We start from the raw sequence: 14947 nt of genomic DNA, 5'->3' as shown, positions 1-14947 counted from the left end.
GGTGATACTAAAATAATGTGAAAAAGGTGTGAAAACACCCTTTTTCACTTTATTTTAGTAAAAATAATGTTAATAAATAGAGCCCAATATATTAAGTAAAGTGAATTTTACCAGCAGATTATATTCCCAAAGATTATTGAGCTGTTGTTTGCTCTGCATAATATTTAGTTAAACTATTTAAATTTTTTTCAAATAACTATTATCAGGGCTGCCTAGATATACGGTGGGCTTGGGTGATACTGAGGGGATGTTGCTAAATCCGGAAGGCGCGGATGTCTTTATAATCCTAAACAGCTGGCCTGGGCCCCCAACGGGTCCTTCCAACAGGCCTGGGCATGGGTAATTAGTACCCCCCCTCTTGGTGCCTCTGTGTATTATAAATAATTAGGTTAAATGATAATATGAAAAAAAATTGAATGTGTTGGCTTGATCAATGGACATTTGCATTGAGAAGGTCCTCAATAGAACCCCTTTCATTATTTTACTGCAGACTGGAGCAGATTGGGGCATCAGCAAGCAAAGAATACTCCTTGGAAAAAGCCATGGATAAGATGAAATCAGAGTGGTCCAATATGAGCTTTGACATAATCAAATATCGAGATACTGTAAGTGACATGTAATGTACACCAAAACTATGTGTGTAAATGGTAAACTTCCACTGTGCAGTACATTTACAGTGTGAAATCTATAGTCATGGCTTAAATACCCTAATAGTTGATGACTCCTAGCTATTCAATACACCGCGCTCTTTGGGTGGGCAAAGGATTTCTTCTCGCACCCCCCTGGGGATGTGAGGAGAAATCCAACAAAAGTGCCGGGCACGCAGCTGTTTTACTGCTTAGCGCGGCACTAACAGCCGCGCACCCGGCTCTTTAGTCAGAGAATGCCGATTCTCGCGCCTCAACACCCTTGTTAAGTCGCGAGAACCGGTATTCTTCAACATTACAGCGCACTGAATTAAATAGCTTCGGAAGTTCCCCCCGGCGCTATTCAATTCACGTCGAATTGAATTCCCCTCATGGTGTCCCATCGTGTCAAACCTTAAATCATTAACTTTAATAAAAACAGATAACCCGCAGTGGTTCTCAAACTGTACGCCGCGGCACCCTGGGGTTCCTCGGGACACTCGCAGGGGTGCCTCAGGTTGGTTATCCAGCACCAAATCAAATTCTTTATTGTCAATGTAATGTAAATATGTGGACAAACAGAAGCGGAAACGTGTCCACTACCTCATAACTGACCCTAAGGATGACAGGTAAGCATAATTTACTTCACTTTACTACTTCACTACATTTTTTTCTGAATTTCTCAATAACAAACTTTTGGCTTAGGGGTGCCATGAAAGCAATGCTGATACACTAGGGTGCTGTGATTCAAAAAAGTTTGGGGACCTCTGGATAACAGAGTTTCCTTTGAAAAGGTCAAATTTTATTGACAAGTTCAAGAAGTATGGAGGCGAATCAAAGAACGTACAGGAACACAAAAACTTGTACTCCAAACTCAAACACTGGTGAACAGATCTCCTTTAACATTATCAGGAGAGTGCACCCAAAACCATTCTTTACCATAAAACCATACATGCAACACACATCAAACAAACAAAAAGGGGCAGGACGGAACAAAAAGAAAGAGGCCTTGCATTGCAACTGCTGAGTCTAACTATACAAACAATTCACGCAACCCTTTAACACCACTAGTAACAACCATTGGTTCAATAAAATACTATTAAACACCAACCCTAAACATCATTAATCCTTAAAGCAACATAACAATGACACAACAAAAAAATAGAGCATAATTTGTCACAACCTTGAGGTTTAACCTCCGGTAGACTGAAATACAAGCTGCTGTTATTATTATACTGTATTTACCACTTTTTAGTAATTAACATGCACAAAGACAAATGTTTAGATGACTTTCAGTTACTGGCTAGTTTATGCCATTCTGGGTGTTTTACTAAAGTATTTGCCTAATCATTCTGGCGTTTGTTCATGCTGTAAGTCTTATAGTTATATCATCAGGTACGTGAAATATGAAACAACTCTGCAGGGGTTTCTGTACAGAATTTTTTTAACAATAACTTGTCATATTCATGATAACAAAAAATAAAAATATTATTAATATACATATTGCCTCGTTTTATAAAGTAAAACTATTATTGATAAATATGTCCCTTAAAGTGAACAGAAGTCATGGTTTGTCAGCTAAGATACGTGAGTGGAAAAGTTGGCATAGGCCTCAAAATTAGATATCCAAGGAAGCTGAGTACACGCAAGACGCTTTGGTGTATTATGAAATATACTAGTGATATACGCTCACTTATATATCAACCAGACTTTATTAATTATAGCTAAAAGATGAGTTGGTTCTCTCTGCTTCCAGCATTTTTTTATTTGGCATCTCATAGCATTTAAAATATGGCAAAACAATAGTTGGGAATGCAGGTATGTGTTATAGCAAAGATGAGACGGTGACCATTATGGAACTAAATTATTACCCATTTCTATTCCCCCTGTGTGTACATTTTCTATGCACATTTTTGTGCACTGAAGTGCATTTAGCGGTCTATTGATGAAGCAGAGATAAATCTTATTGCCTGAGATTTTGCTTATTTCTGCTTTCAAATTAAAAAGAGGTTAAGTCCGGAGATGTCAGAGATTTCTCTGTATGGATCTGTGTGTATCTGATGGATCTGATGGATCTGTAGCAAGAGAAGGAGACTGATCTCTGAGGAGGTACCAGCCCAAGGAAACAAGTCACTCACTGTCAGGGCAGGGGGTAAGGACATGTCCGGATGCAGACACTGTGATTCTCGGTGCCCAGATTGCTTCTGCCTTTGAATAAATATGATGGGGGGAAGGCGCCCTGCACCTCCCCTCCAGTGGCTCCGCCCACAATACACCCCTATCCAGCAAGGGGGGGGGGGCAGGCCAGGGAAGGAGCCAGGCGCAGGGAACAACGCAGCGAGCGTCTGGCAAATGGAGATTGTGGTGGCCAGATCCTCCCCCAGGGTGGCATGCGCTCTGTGCTGCGGCACCAGATGCACCGCCCTAACCACGGCCCTAACTTGGCAATAAGGACCATCAAAGCCTGAGAGGCTTTACTTAATCCTTGCTCGGTCAAATTACACGCGCACAGCTGCAGATTTGACAGCTGTCACAAATAAGGTAGAGGTGTGTTCATTTAGTGCAAAATCGATGTAAAGTTATACTACAGTACAGTGCAATGCATAACTCCCGTTAATCCCAATTTTGCAGGGCTAGTAGAATTAATGTATGCAGAAAATAACACTTTTTACTGCGTGTTGTGAGCAGGGCCGTAACTAGGGTGGTGCGACATGTGCCATTGCACAGGGCAACACAGGGGAAGGGGCGCTGTTCAGGCCTGTCAATATTTTTATGTTTTTTTTATAATTGTTCTGACTTGTAGCTTCCTCTTCTCTTATCCCTGGCATCTCCTGGCCATCCCTATCTCCTTCCTGGCCAACTCCCCCTCCATCTGCCCACCTCTCCAAGCACCTTCAGGCACATCCTCTTTTATTTAGCACACACAGCTATCTGCCCCACAATTTCTGATTCCCGACCCAGGTGTTACAAGCACACCTCGAGTACCCTTGCTGGTGAGTTCAGCTGCCGGCTGAGGGAACAAACACGGATCTTCCCGCCACTGATATTTGTTACACACACACTACAAGTAGCAATCTTTTTATACCTTCAGTCGGTGATCTACACTGCCGGCTTCAGTCATGTGCACGGCTGTTCTGATGGACAAATCCTGCTGCAGGTGCTGCTCCATCAGCGCTCTCCTTCGTCTAGAGCTGGTGAGTTATACTACATAATTATTGTGTATAATCACTGCAACCATTGGATTCACATTTGGCGGGATGTAGTTATTATCCCGGCGGACGGGATGCCGGCAGTCGAATTACCGCCGCCGCAATTCCGCCGTGAGGCCATAATGTCGATGGCGATATCCCGATGGTCATCAGGATACCGGTGTCGGCATCCCGACCGCCGGAATCCCGAACGTCCGGACAGCGGGTAAGTATGCGCTGTTAGCCGGGGATGGGGGTGGTTAGGATTAGGCACCCCCGGGGAGACTTAGGGTTAGGCACCCCCTGCCTGGGAATGTTAGTGTTGGCGTGCGGGGAGGAGGGGTTAGGGTTAGCCACCCCCAGAGGGAGGTTAGGATTAGGCACCCCCTCGAGAGACTTAGGTTTAGGGTGCTGGGAGGAGGGGTTAGGGTTTAGGCAGCACTGGTGGGGAGTTAGGATTAGGCACCCCACTGGGGAGGTTAGGGTTAGGCACCACTAAGGGTGGGTTAAGGTTAGGGGGGGACAGGGGAGGGTTAGATTACTTACCTCGTCTCATCGGAATCTCATTCTGTCGGGCTTCCGGGGTTGGTATTTGAACCAGCGGCTAAAGAGCCAACGGTATTTCAATATCATTCCGTATTTGACAGTGAAACCTGGATAACAGTGGTACAACAGGATCAGTATTACTTAATTATCATATGGGACAAATCAAATTTGCCATGGCCCTTCCCTTTGAGACCATGCTCCTTTTTCGGGTGTGTGTCTTATGTCCCTATTTGAAAAAGTGGGGAAGGGTGGGGGCGCCAATGCTCTCTCTGGCACAGGGCACCAAAAAGTCTAGTTACAGCTCTGGGTGGGAGGGTCCTGTTGGGTGGATTGAAATTGTGTTTTTGTTGAATTGATGGTGTGATTTTTGTGGATCAGGGCTGGGCCTACTTTATCCTGATTTTACTTAGATAAATGTTAGGATGAATGCAGAGATAGCGTGATTGAATTATCATTTAAAAAGTTGAATTCAGAGGGCCTCAAAATAATACTGGACAGGATTAAAGTAGCAGTTAATAATGGGTAAACAGTATTTGAAGAAGGTGAGGTCTGAACACCAAGGTTGGGCTGGCTCACAGGGGTACAGGGGGAAATCCCCAGTGTGCCTCACTGCTTGGAGGCCCACCCCCTCTATGTGACATGTACCAGACTTGTGCAGCAGGACCACTGATAAACATCATTTCTTGGTTTGCTTCTATAGAAACTACACCAACATTTGCGTAACAGTTAGCCTAGCAACGGTGGTGGCTGGCCACACACACCCCCTGGTTGATAACTACACCTGGTAAGCATGGGCCTCTATCCCAGCATTTCGCTGGTGGGCCCTTAATGCATCAGTCCGACACTGCTGAACACACCTAGGAAAAGATGGTGGAGGTAGCAGATTACTGTCCTGTCCTGTATAATATGAATACCTAATGATTTTTGGGCCTGATTCAGAGCCGCTCGTAAGCGGCCGCTCGTTCGTTCCGAGCGATGTTTGCCCAACTGCGCATGCGTACGGATCTTAATACGCATGCGCGAACCAGTCAGTGCGTTCGAAAATCGTTTGTTCGCTATATAGCGAATGCCTGCTATTTTGAGTGACAGGATGAGGCTTATGTGGGTGGTAACAGGGGAAGGTGCTTGAAAACGGGGAGTGGAGATCAGAACGCAGGCGTGCTTAAAGGTCAAAACGGGCGTTTTATGGGTGTGCATAATTAATACAGCAGCGTCATTGACCACGTCACTTGGTTGTTTTATAGTCGGAACTGCTCACAATATAGTTGTAGGAAAAACCAGCCACAAGAATAGCGAGCAGTTCATACGCTGTTCGATGTACTCGATTAATCTAATAAATAGCGGACATGATGTATGATGCGAGCGGCCAGGGGGCGTATTTTTCAAATAAACGTCCGCATGTTTTGTTCGCTCGTTCAGACATAGAGGCATCAATAGAGCGCAAAGAGCGAACGGTTCATTTGAATAACCACCCCCTTTTTCTTAACGAGCGAGCGCAAAAAGCGTCCGGCTATGAATCAGGCCCAATATACCTAAATGTCGCTATTTAGCGTTGTAAGTCGCTTTCCAGACTTTGAGTGTGGTTCCAGAGCACAAAAAGTTATTATTCACATAAAAAGCATTTAGTTACACGCTGTGATCTAAATACAATTAGCGCAAAAGATTATACATAAACAAGGTACAGTCGATACATATGCAAGCACACCGGTCCCAGGTACAGTCATCAATCCTGAGGTCTGTGGTCATCCATGAGAATGGCTACTAACTGGGACTGGGACACAGGCTATATACCCTATATACCCTAACAGATCATAATTCCATTGGTTCTTGCTCTTGGTCTTTGTAGTACGCTGTAGTTCATAGGACAGTTCACTAGGGGTATGTCCCAATTCTCCAGATTACATTGTCTTTCTTTAATTGATTTAAACTAGAAAGAGACACTACATTACAGTGTATACATTCTAACCAATAATTTCCTGTATTCCATAACCTTCGAATGCAAGATGCGACTCCCTCGCTGATAGATTCAGATATCTGGAAATAAACAGTGTGTCAGTTTAGTACCAAACATGCCAAGTCTATCATGTTGTATACCATTAATATCAAATACATACATTTTACATTATAATTAATAACTTTAATATAAACCATAATGTGCAGGAACCTTTTGAGTGCGTGTATATTTATGGTTATATGTAAGTATGCGTTGTGTGTCTACATGCAGTGAAAAAAGGTGCGCTGTGTGCACGGTTTGTGTTACAGCGCAAAACATGCGCTGTGTGTGTTTCTATTTATAATTGCAACTGTATATATACAGTCAGGTGCATAAATATTGGGACATTGATAGAATTTTCATATTTTGACCTCTATTCACCACCACAATGGCTTTGAAATGAAACAAACAAGATGTGCTTTAACTGCAGACTTCCAGATTTAATTTGAGGGTAATTACATCCAAATCAGGTGAACGATGTAGGAATTACAACGGTTTCTATATGTGCCTCCCACATTTTAAGGGGCCAAAAGTAATGGGACTATCAACTCAAAAGCTATTTCATGGACAGGTGTGGGCTATTCCCTCGTTATTTCATTATCAATTAAGCAGGTAAAAGGTCTGGAGTTGATTCTAGGTGTGACATTTGCATTTGGAATCAGTTGCTGTCGAATATGAGATCCAAAGAGCTGTCACTATCAGTGAAGCAAGCCATCATTAGGCTGAAAAATCAAAACAAACCCATCAGAGAGATAGCAAAAACATTAGGTGTGGCCAAATCAACTGTTTGGAACATGCTTAAAAAGAAAGAACGCATCGGAGAGCTCAGCAACACCAAAAGACCCGGAAGACCACGGAAAACAACTGTGGTGGATGACAGAAGAATTATTTCCCTGATGAAGAAAAACCCCTTCACAACAGTTGTCCAAATCAAGAACATTCTCCAGGAGGTAGGGGTATATGTGTCAAAGTCAACAATCAAGAGAAGACTTCACAAGAGTGAATATAGAGGGTTCACCACAAGATGTAAATCATTGGTGAGCCACAAAAACAGGAAGACCAGATTAGAGTTTGCCAAACAACATCTAGAAAAGCCATTACAGTTCTGGAACAACATCCTATGGACAGACGAGACAAGGGCCCTCATTCAGAGCCGTACGCTCTGAGCAGAGCGCATGCTCTGAATGAGGGCCGCCCTCCATAAAAATGGAGCGTCCTCCTGGACGCTCGTATAGCTGTGGGTCACCACCCACAGCCTATACGAGCGTGCAGTTTGATGGTCGCGATGGTCGTGACCATCGCGACCATCGAAACTGCGAGCCGGAGCCTGCGGTTGAGGTTTTCAACCGCAAGCTCCGGAGTGATTTTGGCTCTATCAGAGCCAAAATCACTCCCACTGACATCACTAGTGATGTCAGTGGGCCGGCTTCTGACTGGAGGCGTTCCCTTGGGAACGCCCCCGTCAGGGAGGCACGCCCACCAAAGGGGGTGTGCTGTCAATCAACATCGACAGCACGCCCCCTTTGATCACACAAAGAGCGAAGGAAAGTCCTTCGCTCGTCGCGTCTGGCGCATGCGCACGACGGAGCTCCCGCCGTCGTGCACATGCGCAGAGCACAACATCGACCCACTTGCGAGCGGACAGCCGCTTGCGAGTGGGTCTGAATCAGGCCCAAAGATCAACTTGTACCAGAGTGATGGGAAGAGAAGAGTATGGAGAAGGAAAGGAACTGCTCATGATCCAAAACATACCACCTCATCAGTAAAGCATGGTGGTGGTAGTGTCATGGCGTGGGCATGTATGGCTGCCAATGGAACTGGTTCCCTTGTATTTATTGATGATGTGACTGCTGACAAAAGCAGCAGAATGAATTCTGAAGTGTTTCGGGCAATATTATATGCTCATATTCAGTCAAATGCTTCAGAACTCATTGGACGGCGCTTCACAGTGCAGATGGACAATGACCCGAAGCATACTGCAAAAGCAACCAAAGAGTTTTCTAAGGCTAAAAAGTGGAATGTTATGCAATGGCCAAGTCAATCCCCTGACGTGAATCCGATTGAGCATGCATTTCGCTTGATGAAGACAAAACTGAAGGGAAAATGCCCCAAGAACAAGCTGGAACTGAAGACATTTGCAGTAGAGGCCTGGCAGAGCGTCACCAGGGATGAAACCCAGTGTCTGGTGATGTCTATGCGTTCCAGACTTCAGGCTGTAATTGCCTGCAAAGGATTTGCAACAAAGTATTAAAAAGTGAAAGTTAGATTTAGGATTGTTTAGTTTGTCCCATTACTTTTGGCCCCTTAAAAAGTGGGAGGCACATAGAAACCGTTGTAATTCCTACACTGTTCACCTGATTTGGATGTAATTACCCTCAAATTAAATCTGAAAGTCTGCAGTTAAAGCACATCTTGTTTGTTTCATTTCAAAGCCATTGTGGTAGTGAATAGAGGCCAAAATATGAAAATTCTGTCAATGTCCCAATATTTATGCACCTGACTGTATGTGTGCATGCATTGTGGATACCCATGTGATCGTTTAAGTGTATGTATATATATATATATATATATATATATATATATATATACATATATATCTATATATATATATATATATAACAATATATTAATATATATAAATAAATAAATATATATATATATATACATACATAACTTCAAACAGTAATATTACTTCTGTCTGAACTAAAATAATGACAGACAATGGAGTTTGTCCTGTTCACAGGTTGAGCAAGCTTTGGCAAGGAGTCTGATAACTTTAACAAAAGGCTTTCCTATGTTTATTCAGAATACAATTGTCAGTCCCTCTTAACCACATCAGCATGGGACACAAGGCCTACAATTTCTAACGATAGCTAAACGTCTGACAATTGTTTCTAAATCACATTCAGATCACTCTCTCTGAGTATCTCAGTGTCTGTGTTATACTTCAATTGCCACAGACATATTGTTTCTATATGCAACGTAAACACTCACAGTATTTTTGTGTATTCCAATTACTAGTCCCAGACATGTCCACAAGAGTTGTTTGTCAGCACTGAATATATAAAGTCATTAAATATATGTGTATTCATGATTATGTAAAGACTTTAACAGTGTGCAGTAACACGGCAGATGTACACAACGCTAAAATAGCACCGTGCACAATAATATTATACTGACTACGCCAGATGGCATCGTACAAATATTATTTTTACAATTTAGGTCTCAGCCAACCATCCGCCATCGACAATAATTACATATCCACATATATTTCTACTGATGGAGAGGAGAGAAAATACATTTCTAAAGTAAATAAAAGTGTTGTAGCGGAGGCCATTGATTTCTTTATACATTCATGTAGAAATATAATGAATTCTGTACATGTACTAAAAAAACTAATGGATTATATGTCCTTTTGTAGGGTTTATGCTTGAACTTGAAGTGCTATTTTTTAATCAATAATTCTAATCATATTTGTTTGTAGTCATTGTGTTTGGGTTTATACTGGTTCTAGGTATATAATAAAATGACTTCAGAGAGATCACTTTGAGCTGCCCTCGCAGCACACTCCTTCCTTATAAATGGGCGATGAGTGTTTGTTCAGCATCTGAAATCTCGGGTGATTACAAGTACATCAGCACTGTTTGCCAATTAATAACTCCTGCTCATGGATAATATCCTTGATCCCTTCTCTTGGATTGGGAATTAGACAAAGCCATTGGCAACTGGTTTTACTTAGCAAGGCTCAAAGAACAAGGAAAAGACAGAAATATATAATTAGGTTCAAGATAGGAATGGTTACAGAAATGCATTGACATTCAGACATTCTTATATGCAGTGGAGTTTTATTCATGTGTAATGTACAGTACAAAATAACTATAGGTAAAAGTCCTGTAAAATATAGCTGTATATAATATGGGTAGTGATGTCATCAGTTATATTTAGAGAGTGGAGTGATGTCACTCCTGGAAATCTTACCCTTGTAATTGATCAGTAGTGTTCTCAGCTGGATCACATGGCTCATTTTGAAAGTGTTTCATAATGGCATATATGTCTGTCAATAAAGGCAAAATACAAGTAATTATCAGATGACTGACCGCCCCCAGAATGGGAGATTTGTTCTTGCCCATGTAATACTACTTAATTGTTTCGCTCCATCTATTCATATTTGTTTTGGTGCCAAGAAGTTTCTAAATGTAACTTATCTTTAGTATATAATTACACAGCAAACTCATTTACAATGTGATTTATCCGGCTACACAGTGCTACTGTCCTTAACAAACTCATTAAATATTGTGGAAGAGACATCTGTAACAATTAATGGCTTTGGATGAAGTTCCATATTTATGAGCACGACTGTGGTTCATTAGCTCTATAAAACAGCTTTGCTTCGAAAAACAAATGTACATATTGAAACTGTAGTGTAGAACTATTGGTAAGTGTTTATGCAAAATTATATTTACCCCTGTTCCAGGGAATGTCCACCTTCTGGCAAAGGAGTAACTATTTACATAGAAAACCATGTCCTGGCAGGGTAGGGGCTTCTGATTCATATAAAAAGATGCATCTCTAAGTGCCCCTCAGTCTAGATGTATATTGATTTAATCAGCAGTTACCATTCTACAGTTGTTGAGAATAAAAATAATGGGGAACACAGCCAGACACAGTTTTACCATTTTGTTATGTCTTTGCACTTATTATATGTCATGCCTTCTTTTCTGCATGAAGACGGGCAAGGAGCAAAGCAGGGCATTCTATATGCATAACATGTATATATTTCATGCCTAGCACAGCACATAAATGCTAAAACAAAATTTGGGAATTTTAGAGACTTAAATGTACCAATTGGTTAGTTGACTGGTTAAACTTAAGGGCATGCAGCTCATGTGCACAAGCTATCAGAGCTCCCTCCCAGTGTGACCAACGGATCCCTTAGCCTGATCATCCATTTAGCAACTTAGGGGCATATTAAATAGAGAGAGGGGAAGCCGCTGAGACTACCGGAGACCCCCGGCCAGCTAGGTGAAGAATTACATTTTTTTTTTTATTTCCGTGGTGCTGGGTTTTCAGAGTTGAAAGCCCCGCCACCACTATTTTGTTAATTGAATACCACGGGTATCGGGAGCGCGCATACCCGCGGTATTCCTAAATTGGGCGCGAGGGGCAAAGTTGTTCAAGTAGTATAACCTATGAGGTCATTGCAGAATTGAACGCAAGTCAGCCATAATTACTCCCGTATTGCTTGCACAGAACTAAATGTGATTCTATGCCCATATGTATGATTTGCATGGATCTACAAATGCGTCTTCATACACTTAGCGTCTATTCACCATATGGCACAAGATGCCCGGCACAACTGAGATGCTCCAAGAAGAATAGCATACTGTATTTTTCTCAAAATTGTGCATCTTATACGCATGGCAGAATCAGTGAAAAAGCACCTAAAGGGCGGTTTAACACGAGTACAAAGTCGCAAATTAAGCACAGCGGAACTGTGTAAAGCTGCGGCTATTCGCATCAGAGACCTTTCTGCACAGATTCAGACTCCGGGCCAGATTCAGCAAGGATCGCAGTTGTAAAGACGCACGCAATCGATCGATTGTTGTTTTCTGCGCATGCATGTGCATCGCAGTGCACATGTGCAAACTAGTGATAGCGATGGGAATTGCGATAGCAGAGGCTATGCAGAGTGATTGACAGGAAGTGCAGTTTGTGGGTGGCGACGGGGGGGTGGTCGGGTGAACGCAGGCGTGCCAGTGCGTTGCAACGCCGTTGCAGGGGCGTGCATAAATTATTCACTGCATGGCCATAAGCAGCCATAGCACTGATAGCGTGCGTGGCTGGTAGCAATTTCTGAGTAAGGTCAGAGCTTGTACAACTTTGCGTATGGGTCCGATGTTACCGATTGTTTTGCTATGTTCCTCTAGTATACGAATGTGAGTAAGGGGAAGTGTGCGTTCTTATGTCTGGCTGCGTTCGAATGCAATGTGAATGCAAACATTTAAATAGCATCGCTGATATTAGCAACTGTGGTGCATTCGTATTAGCAGAATTGTGAACCGTAGTGAATCAGGCCCTCAGTCACACAGTTGTACAAATACCTCAAGTCTCAGTGGTTTGCGTACACTAACATTACAGCTTTGTCGCTTCCAGTAGTTTCATCTGTATGAATAAAACGCACATTTGGAACAAAAAGACGCTTGGTGCAGCTGAGCCGCCCAGGACCAGGTGCGCCGAGAGGGGCTATTTGGTAAAACTGAAGTCACAGGGTAAAAGGACATGCCTGTATGCCCGTGCACAGTTCCTATCCGTACACTTGATTTTATAACCGTTATCATTATCAGTACTGTCACAGTCAGTGATATGTGTTATTTCAGCATTCATTTAACGTCTGGGTCACTTCAGCAAGTTGACCTCTTGATATGGCTCGTATGTTTTTGGAGACGTTGCCTGTAGGATGAAATGGGTTTCCAGCTCCCAGAGTTGTTTGAAAGTGACTGCACATGCTTAAAATATTAACCTGTCTATGATCAGATCTTGTAATGAGTTGTCATCTAGCAGTCAGTGCTAGGTAATGGCTCTGTGAATTTGTACTTGTGGTGTACACCTCGCAAATTTTGAGTAAGACATCAGCTTTTGACTTTCTGGCATGCTTATTGACTGCTCTGTTGTGACCTCTGGGCAGATGTACAATACAATAGCGGCACTTATTGTGCAGCTATAGCTCTCCCTGCTAATCCTCTTATCGAGATGAAGCAGGAAGCAATAACACAGATATGTATTAACTTCTTCAGCTGCCAGAGTGGGGGAGACAAAACTTCCCCTTCCAGCGATCCATGTAAGACCGACAGCGCATCAGCCTAGTGCTGATGCGCTGTGTCTTACCTCTTAGTTGGCCCCACTGCAAGAGATCTCATAAAAATTGTAAGATCTCATGGGCAGCCTGAGACCCCCACAGAAGGCACCACGCTGTTGCAGGTTAGTACACTTACCTGCAGGTAATCCTGCCCATGTGTGAAAAAATGATAAGCCACAAAAGTGTGCTTATAATTTTTTAATAACATTTCAATGATTTTCCGTTGACATACAATAGTATGGCGATGGCTAAATTGTGAAATGTTTGCAGATAACGTACAGAAAAGTGATTTTTCTCTACGTTATTTGCTTTCATACATATCGATATTCAATGTAAGTGTTAAATAGTGCTGGTTATAGTGCATTTGGCACTTACCACTTCTTTTTACATCTTCCCTTGGCTTGTTATCCATCCATGCTTTGCTTAAATCATTATTATATAACAGCTGTTGTGGACTTATTTTATGTAGTATGTTTTTGCCATTGGACTCTGCTTAGCCTAACCCTTGTCCGCTATCCCTGCTTGGCATGTATTGACCCTAAACTGTCTGACTATGAATCATTTGTGCCCTGACAATTCAAGATGGAATGGGATTCAAATCCCGTCAGCAGATGCCCGACAGGATAAAGAACCCGACTGGGACAGGTGAGTACCCTAACCCTCCCCCGTTCCCCCCATAACCCTAACCTTCCCCCCTAGTGCCTACCCCTTACCTCCCCCCGGGGGTGCCTAGCCCTAACCCCCTCTTGTCGCTCCCTAAACCTAACCCTCCCGGGGGGGGGGGGGGTGCCTAACCCTAATCTCTCCCTGGGGATGCCTAACCCTACACCCTAGGGGGCCCGGTCTTTCCTTTGTTCGGGCTGGCGTCCACGGCGTTCCAGCTTCGGGATTAAGATAGGCGTCGGTATTTCGACGCCTATCTTAAATCCCTTGCTGGGATTCCAATGTCGAGACTGAGACCGGCTGCCTTGCAGCCACCCGTCTCATAACTACATCCCCTTCAAGACAGGTGAGCCACATCTCCCTATACCTGCACCAGTGTAGTTTTCACCATATACTACCATATCTAAGTTTATGTCCTTGCCATTGGGGTCCAACATGAGGAAAAAGGTAAGACTATGAGAATCACGCACTTGCACCAGTCCTATTCTTGGTGTCAGAGATCCATCTGAAAACAGGCGTATTTACGTGTACGCACAACTCTGCATAACCCACAACTCCCTTTACTTAACCTCGCTAACATTAGCCTGGCCATGCGGCTGATTTGCATATGACTTAGCATTGCCCGTAGTCACTTGGCTCCTGAGCATGCGCAGTGCGAAAACAGTTATGTTTGCAAAACAAACTTGTATCTGCTGTAGTTTTGTATCAGGCCCTGTTCTTAATGATTTAGAAATTATCCATTTATACAGACCAGTAAAGAAATAAGATTTGGAAGCGTATCACTGGGTTCGATTATAATTAATTTTTTTGGTTTAGTACGTACTAACTGTGAGCCTGATTCAGAGATGGACGGATTTGCAAAGTGGCACACACACGGCTGTGCAAATCTGTCCATCCCAGATGCAAATGCAGAAAGCGATGACAGACACCTCCTTGCTGCATCTGCGATCCCAGCACTGCGACCGACGTCAGTTGCGATGGTTGCTCCTTTGGTCAGGCTGCAGGAGCTAAAACTTCCCGCAGCCTGACCGGTTTCCGATCACGTAAGAGGACCCAGGCCTTGTCCCTCCCAGAA

At 43.1% G+C, this 14947-nt stretch overlaps 1 protein-coding gene across 1 annotated transcript in view; it reads left to right on the top strand.

Moving 5' to 3' along the window:
* DNAH3 (dynein axonemal heavy chain 3) overlaps positions 1-14947 on the top strand; it is a 468553-nt gene that overhangs the window by 209468 nt on the left and 244138 nt on the right. The window contains exon 20 of the mRNA XM_088476199.1: positions 491-605. Coding sequence (XP_088332325.1) covers positions 491-605 — 115 coding nt within the window. The remainder of the gene's footprint in view (positions 1-490; positions 606-14947) is intronic.

The sequence above is a fragment of the Taudactylus pleione genome, unplaced genomic scaffold (genome assembly GCF_031769625.1).
Source record: "Taudactylus pleione unplaced genomic scaffold, aTauple2 ptg000184l, whole genome shotgun sequence".
In the NCBI taxonomy this organism is placed as follows: domain Eukaryota; kingdom Metazoa; phylum Chordata; class Amphibia; order Anura; family Myobatrachidae; genus Taudactylus; species Taudactylus pleione.
Note: the sequence above shows the minus strand (reverse complement) of the source record. Positions and strands in the feature narration are given on the sequence as shown.